The 7,938-nt window shown below is 38.5% G+C and overlaps 1 protein-coding gene and 1 long non-coding RNA gene across 2 annotated transcripts; one reads left to right on the top strand and one right to left on the bottom strand.

Annotated features, from left to right (window-relative positions):
• The first annotated feature begins 1,338 nt into the window (after window positions 1-1,338).
• On the top strand, window positions 1,339-4,723 carry LOC120442056 (transcription factor 7-like 1). Its single transcript, XM_039617801.1, has 8 exons — window positions 1,339-1,510; window positions 2,250-2,598; window positions 2,927-2,985; window positions 3,089-3,151; window positions 3,355-3,511; window positions 3,647-3,754; window positions 3,874-3,907; window positions 4,020-4,723. Exons 2-8 carry the CDS (start codon window positions 2,284-2,286, stop codon window positions 4,721-4,723), a joined length of 1,440 nt encoding a protein of 479 aa, XP_039473735.1. The 5' UTR covers window positions 1,339-1,510; window positions 2,250-2,283.
• A 1,394-nt stretch (window positions 4,724-6,117) lies between these two features.
• Window positions 6,118-7,255, bottom strand: LOC120441704. The gene is made up of 3 exons (XR_005614213.1): window positions 7,053-7,255; window positions 6,897-6,960; window positions 6,118-6,197 (listed from the first exon to the last, which is right to left on the bottom strand). It is a non-coding gene; the product is annotated as an uncharacterized LOC120441704 (long non-coding RNA).
• Between the last annotated feature and the right edge of the window lie 683 nt (window positions 7,256-7,938).

Below are 7,938 nucleotides of genomic sequence, written 5' to 3'. Positions count from 1 at the left end.
GGAAATAAAACAATAAATCCACATAACAAAAAGTCTCAAATTTAAGGTTAAATATGGAGGATTATGGACACTTACAAAATACCTTTAGACCCCTGAGGTAGGCATCAAAAAGAGACTCTGTAGGCCCCTCATGAGGTCAGCTTTAAATGTTTTCTGTTTGCTTTAATTTTTTTTTTTAAACATTAAATTAGCTGTCACGCACGCACTCTTTCAGAAGTGCATCTGTAGTTTCTGCTGCAAATATCTTCTGTATTTCTGTGTGTGAATATGTGAATGCATACTTGTATTACACATGTTAGTTGGATATAAATATGTTTGAGCAGACATTCTGTGCTGACCTGCTTCCCTTTGAGATATGAAAAACTAATCCACATAACAAAAAGTCTCAAATTTGAGGTTAAATATGGAGGATTAGGGGCACACATTTCACCTCTCCTCTATGGTAAATATTGTAATGAAAGTATTCAGCAGATTAGAAAAGGCATGCATGTACATATTCTGCACTCAACCAAAAACTCTCAGGTAGACGTACATTATTATATTCATACAGTTAACTGTAATTGGACACTGACACATTTTTAAACAATTTGAAAATAATAAAAGAGGAAACCTGACAAACACAAAAAAGTATCAATTTAAAAAGAATAATTTACAAGCTACAAGACAAAAAAACACAAAAACATGAGCAAGCTACAGCTCCAAGAAGGCAGTGAGTCCTGTCAGTTCAAACAACTGGATAAAATAAAATATTAGAAAATGTTCATAGGGTACTGTAGGGGCTCTTCTGAAACACTTCTAAACAAGCATGTTTACTCTTTTTATTGAAAGCTGTAGCAGGCTGTATGTGTAAAATAGCTGCGACTTTATGCGCTCCATAATTTGAGTCATAATCCAATTTAACTACTTTTTCTTTAGATGTTATTTCTTGTAAGGTTTGATTAATTAAGTATCATTATGTGTTTGATGTGTATAGCAACTGTAGGACTTTATAAAAGAACAGTAAAGCAACAACTGACAGTTGTTTTCTTCAATAACTGAAGGATTTTATTGCAAATTGTATCAGAAATATTAAATACATTCAACCCACAAGCTCAAAACAGAGACAAACATGAACCTTTCTGTGGATTGTTTTGTGTCTGTACTTATGATTTAGTTACTAAGGGAATAGGGACCCTGACCTGCACTGTGGGCTCAGTGGGGCCCAAGAAAAAGTTCTGCCCGGGCTCCCTGAGGTGGTTGATCCAGCCATGATGATGACTGTTGATGAAGAGATGCTGGAAACAAACAGGAGTGCAAGGGAATGTTTATGTTACCTGGCAACACAATGGAGTTCAATGGTAACATTCTTATAGAACCTGACACATAACAACAGTCTTTAGGCAACATTTTCTTCACCTTTAAACGTCACTGAGTGAACACATACTCTTCAGAGCAGCGGAAGAAAATCTTGAAACTTCACTTTTAAACTGGATTTTATAACATAGAACTGAACCATCACTGAATATCATTGGTGAGTACTTACAGAGATATTTAAAGGTCATTTCAGTTGATTTCATGGAACATCTAAATAATACACTTAACTCTTTCAACCCCACAATTTGTCCTTCAATGTTGTGTGATGGAGTAGTGAACCAGGAAATTCACATCATGTAAAAACACAAGAATCAAGAAACAAGAAAGAAAAATTGCAGTGGCAAAATGTACTTTCAAATATATCTGAAATATTTGAATAAATCTTTAAGCTGTAACTTCCTTCACACAACACACTGTTGGTACAGATTAATCAAACTTTAATCTCGAACAACACACTGTTTTGGTACAGATTAATCAAATTTTGCACCCACAGTTCAGGATGTACTTTAATTGTAATCTCTAACAATAAAAGTAAAGAACAACATCATATTGTAGAACTAGTTTATCACAGTGAATGTTTTTTGATTGCATTTGAACAATTACAATATAAATGCAGTAAAGTCTTGAGCTAACAGAATTCATAGTTTGGGGTATTAATTACTTTTGATTTTCATAGTTTTGAGTTTGGTTTCAATTAGTTTGCAAATGCAGCACTTTAAATGTTTTTTTTTAACTTCTTTGTAAAATAAATATCATATTTTCAAGTGTGACGTACCAGTTTTTTCACTGATAAGTTACATCTTGTTCCCTCATAGTACTTGTCCTTTGTTTAGTTCTGTATTATATAAGATGTCAGTCCCAGTCTAAGAGGATCAAACCTTCCTTTTGTGCCACAGGAGCCCAGACAGAATCGGTTCGACATTCTTCTGGATGAGTTCAGACCCAAACAGCACGAAAATGGACAACAGGGAAGATCTGGAACATAACGTGCCTTGCACTTTTGACAATGTAATGTTTGGGCAAACACCCAACCCTCCACCTCCTCCTCTTTTGCCCACTGGAACACCTGTCCTGCCTTGGCCAGCAGCAGAGACTGGGTGGTTTGTTAACAACACCTTCCCGGGATCTTGTCTTCCTGCATCTCAGCAGCAAGGTCCACTCACAGTTGCTCCCACCATTATGAGGCCAGCTTACATGTACAGAGAGCCAGGGACAGATAACCAGGGACAGCTGAGACAACCAGAGGTAGTGGCAGGTGTCATTAGAGTTTCATTGATAAAAGTGCTTAAAACTTTTGCATGCTTCAGGCCAAATGAAGGAAAAACTGTTTTGTTTGAATGTAAAATCAGTCTGCTGTCACCTTTCTTGTATTTTACCCTCATATAACTTTGCTGACCAGTAAACTTCTTCACTGTTAGTGAATCATAATTCTTAAGAGTAACTCAGTCAATCTATGTATGAATGTGGTTTTAAGCACATCTCCTCTTTCTACTGATCAATTCTTCCACCTAGTGGATAGATGATAGTGTTGCAGCTTGTCTCATCACCTGTTGTGTGTTTTGTGTGTTTCAAGACTAATGTGCTCACAATTCCCGATAACGTGCTCCAGAACCTGCGTCCTGTTGGAGTACTGTACGTAAAACACACAAACACTCCAGTGAACACAGCTGCTGAACATCTCTATATTCATAACTTCTTTCTGTTATCTCATATCTGTCTCCCTTCATTTGTGTAGGAACGGTGTACCGATGTATGATTATGCCACTCCTGCTCCTCCACCTAACACCTCCGCTCCAAAGTAAGTTTGCTCTGCTGCTTTTGTTCACTGATCTACAAGTTTCTGTCATTTCTTTGCAGATGTCTGCAGGAATTATTGTAATTATCCATTAATGGTGCCTGATTTCATTCGGTTTTACAGCTTGTCTCATGTTTTTGAACTGCTTTCCTCACAGTTGTACACAGTGGTAACATGTGCTCTTACTCTGTGTTTTATTCCTGTAGAAAAAGAAAGTGCCGAGCCCAGCAGGATGAAGATCGGCCATACGTCAAGAAGCCGCCAAATGCCTTCATGCTCTATCTCAAAGAGCAGAGGCCAAAGGTCACTGCTGAACTCAATATCCCTGGAAGTGCAGCCGTAAATGCAGTGGTGGGACAGAGGGTAAGTGTGTAACTCTGCATACATTTATGCATCTGTTAATGTTGTCTGCTCATGTTTTTGCATGTGTCCCAGCTGTCCTGTAGTTATGTGTAGTAGCAGTGCTCACAGTGTGTTCTTATGGTCTTCTGTCCACAGTGGAAGTCGCTTTCAAACGACCAGAAAGCCAGATATTTCGACCAGGCTGAAACAGAAAGACGGAATCATGCCAAAGAGCATCCAGCCTGGTCGACCAAAGAAAACTATGTATGTCCAAAGTGCCAACATGCAGTTCATACATGTGTGCATCACTGCACTGAATGATGAAACAGTCACTGCACAGAGTTTGTATCAGCTAATGAAAATTCTACTGTGTTTGTTTTCAGGGCAAAAAGAGGAAGAGAATCCGACTTAGAAAAGGTGAAAGAAGATTTCTTGGTATCACAGCATTTTACATAAGAAATGTAATGAAAACGAGACAAAAATGTGTTGAAAAAAAAGAAGACTTAATGTATTTTTGTTTGTGTTGCAGAATCTGCATGTGTACATGAAGAAGAAGAAGAAGCTCAACAAGCCAACCACTTGCGTATGAGGCCAACTGAGTCACAGCCATCTTCTTCTTCTCATTCATTTCTGACAGAGCCACATGAGCTGCCACAGACAAAGCCAGATGATAGCAGCCTGCCTCGCCAGCAGCCAGTGTGTGTGCAACTGCCAAACACACAGGCATCACCCTATACACCTCTCTGTCAAGAAAATCAGGTCTCCCCTGCCTCTCACATGAATTTCCCTGAGGACACCTCATTGGACTCCCCTGTTGCACCCCTTCAGTTCCAGACAGAGGAGGCCTTTGTCACAGACAGAGAGGAAGAACTGCTGTCAATGCTGGAAGCGCTTGACCCCCTCCCCATCACTGCACAGTCTCAACAGCCCTCACCCACGCCTGCTTCTCCTGTAGATGCCTCTCAAACTGCATCAGTTCGACCCCAAGTTGATTTATTTCAAGACAGAGATGAGCCCATCTGTTTTGCTGAAATTCAAGAAGACATGTGGTCAGTGCTTGACTACCTCCCGTCTCTCAGCAGGCTAATGTGCTCTCCTCTCCTGATTCACACAACTACTCGACTCCTAAACGAAATCTCATCTGTCCTGCTGATTCCCTCCATCCAGATTGGCGTCCTCCCTGTTGCATTCACTGAATTGCAGTCAACACCCCCATCTTTTGCGAACTTATGAAAAATATGATTTCACTATAGACTATTGGGCTGATTCCAACTGAATTAAACTGTTACTCCTGTTATTTCAACATCTCTCTTTGTGTAAATAAATAAAAAAAAAAAAAAAAAAGATGCTTCTGTCATAAGTTACAGCAGGATGAAATAACCTTCATGTAGTTTATGTTTTAACACTGCAAACCTTTTTAGTTCTTTTGTTTCCTTTCATATTCAGCACACATCTGTCAGTGTCCACTAACTGTCAGGGAAAAGCCAAATAAAAACACTGTGGGGCCTTTTGGGACACGTGCTCATTGGGTTTACTCATAGATATCAGAAATGATCTGTTCTGTATTCAAAAGATACACGAAGGATGTTTGTATTAAATGCAATATATTGACTGATCATATGCTGGTTTCTTTAGGGTTTTTTTCACCACTATGTTACACAAATCCAGTTTCTGACTGAAAAGGAAATCCTTTACCATTTTCTAATCAAATTCCCTGGTTTCCCATGTCAGAAATGTCATGGCTGAAAGGATCATCGCACATTGAGCTCAAACCTAAACTCTTGTGTAGTGCCACTTTCCATGTTGTACCATTTGTATTTGTGCAGATGTCTGAAAACCATTCATTTTAAAAAGTCCTGGTAACAAGAGACAGAGGTGACTTGATATATTACAGTTACTTTCCAATTTACAGAAATGATGTGACTTCTGACGTTTTCCTAGCAGGAAATGTGCTACTGTGGGACACTGAAATAATAAAACAGCAAGGCACTTTTTGTTTTAATAATGTAACACAGTAAGGGGAATTGTTGAAAAGAATATATCAATGGGCCAATAGGTTCGACTATAGGAGCACAGGGTGTGTTTAAATGAGACACAGAGACAAGAATGTACCTCAAAAGAACCAGACGACTTTAGTGAAATAAACCATAAGTTTGACAAGCACAGGTTAAAGACACTTTACAATGGTATAAAGGAAACTTACAAAATGAAAGAAAAGTAAAACACATAAACCACTAAAACAATGACTTGGCCAAGTGTTACTTTTGGTTTTCAATGTTGGGTTTCAATGCTCGGGTTTCAATGCTGGGTGCACCCTAGTAACCTGACTCCTTAACTTTTATAGAAACAGATTACACAACTCCAATGTACATTCAAATGAAAATCTCACACTTTTCACATGTGGAGAATGAATAATAAGTTGTTGTGTAGAACAAAGTCCCAAATAAAAATGTCCAAGGGTATAGTCCCAAAAATTCCCAGGGTGTGAAAGAAAATAGGGGTGAGAGAATGTCAGTCAGTGGTCTCATGTATAACCAGCTGTGTGTGAAAGTGTCAGTGATACAGTCCTACCACACCGCAAGGTACAGCAGATCATCTAGTGGAAAAGAAGCGAATCTCAGTCTCTAAGTCCAGGTGGGAAGGCTCGCCATCTATTTCACCGGAGGAATCCACCTCAGGAACAATTCAGCATACAAAAAAACCTGACCTGTCAACAGACAGGGTCAGAAGAGCAATTCAAATATTAATTATGCTGTTCTAGCTATAATTCTCAACTTAGAATTTTGTTGACATCATATTCGACATCAATTTACAATTAAAATACTCAAATTTGCAAAAATAAAACATCTCTCTTACACAAACTATGCATTACTGCAATATATTGTCAATATTCTTATTTGTACATTGCAAAACACTTCTTAGAATAGAATAGAATAGAATAGAATAGAATAATCCTTTAATTGTCCCACAAGGGAAATTTGGTTGTAACAGCAGCCAGAAAGACACATATACAAACAAACAGTACACAGGACACAGAACAGAAACATACACAATTTTTCTTACATATTTACATTAAGGACAATGGTTACTATAAACAGAGTACTGTACAGTTATTAAATTAAATATAAATAACTACAGATAAGAGGCAAACCAGGTTGTAGTGCTAATCGGTTGATTAACTTATTGCAGTTACAGCGCAGATGTAAACATCTATGATTGTTGGGAGCAGTTCTGATTGTACAGTCTGTATTCTTCAAATAGAATATGAAAACATTACAACTTATAACCAAACTAAGTAAAGGTATTGCATATGCAACAATTATTAATCAAACAATTCAGATAAATTCAGTTACTGAACAATAAAGTGCAAAACAGACTTAAACTGAGGCATCCAATATGTGCTCACCGATGTCAGTGCATCACGGCCGAAGACAATGGTATGGTGTCTCTCGGTCGGAACATGCAGGGCTCTAAATAACGTAACAGGGTATGGGTTTTTTTTCTTTAATGACAGTAATACGACGTGAAGAAAAATAAACATAAGTTGCGCTTCAAGTGTTACCTTACTTCTGGGAGCAGATTGAGATGAACTTTCAGGCAGTTGATAACAACTAGAGCTAATGAAGGCTAACAGTTTAGCTCCACCAGGTACTTTCTAAAGTCGCCAGAAAACTGCAGCATTCGCCTGTTTACTCACTCTGGCTACTTTTAACATGAAAGGCAGCTGATAACCAGTGAACTTATGTGCAGCACAGTTGGTAGCAACTTATATCTAATACTTTTTCCAGCTCAAAATTTCAGTTTCTCAGGGTTCAAAGTTTTGCAGCGCAGCTCTCTTTTCTCCTGCCAGCACGCGACTACACACACGTAGCAGTGAAAACAGAGCAGGTGGGTGGGACATACAGCGGCAGGCTGCTTTCCCATTGGCCAAAGCGTACTGGGACCTGTGCATTTCGATTGGTTGGGCAGGCTGTCTGAATTTGAATTGCTCTTCTGGCCCAGTCTGTTGACAGGTCAGGGTTTTTTTTGTATGCTGAATTGTTCCTGAGGTGGATTCCTCCGGTGAAATAGATGGCGAGCCTTCCCACCTGGACTTAGAGAAACTGAGATTCGCTTCTTTTCCACTTGATGATAATAATAATAATAATAATAATAATAATACATAATAATAATAATAATACATTTATTTGAAAGCGCCTTTCAAAACACTCAAGGTCGCTGTACACAGTAGAGTAAAAAGCAACATAAAAGCAAAGAGTTTACACAATCATAAAACATAAACAAATTTAAAATAGCAAAGTGGAGAGGTTATGTGGGATAAGCTATTTTGAACAAGTGGGTTTTGAGTTGGGAGTTAAAGAGAGAGAAGGAAGAGATATTTCTTAAATCAGGAGGTAGGGAATTCCAGAGTCGTGGAGCAGAGCAGCTGAAAGTCCTGCTCCCCATGG

Source organism: Oreochromis aureus, linkage group 9, assembly GCF_013358895.1.
Source record: "Oreochromis aureus strain Israel breed Guangdong linkage group 9, ZZ_aureus, whole genome shotgun sequence".
Classification (NCBI taxonomy): domain Eukaryota; kingdom Metazoa; phylum Chordata; class Actinopteri; order Cichliformes; family Cichlidae; genus Oreochromis; species Oreochromis aureus.
This window is presented reverse-complemented; position numbering and strand designations above follow the sequence as displayed.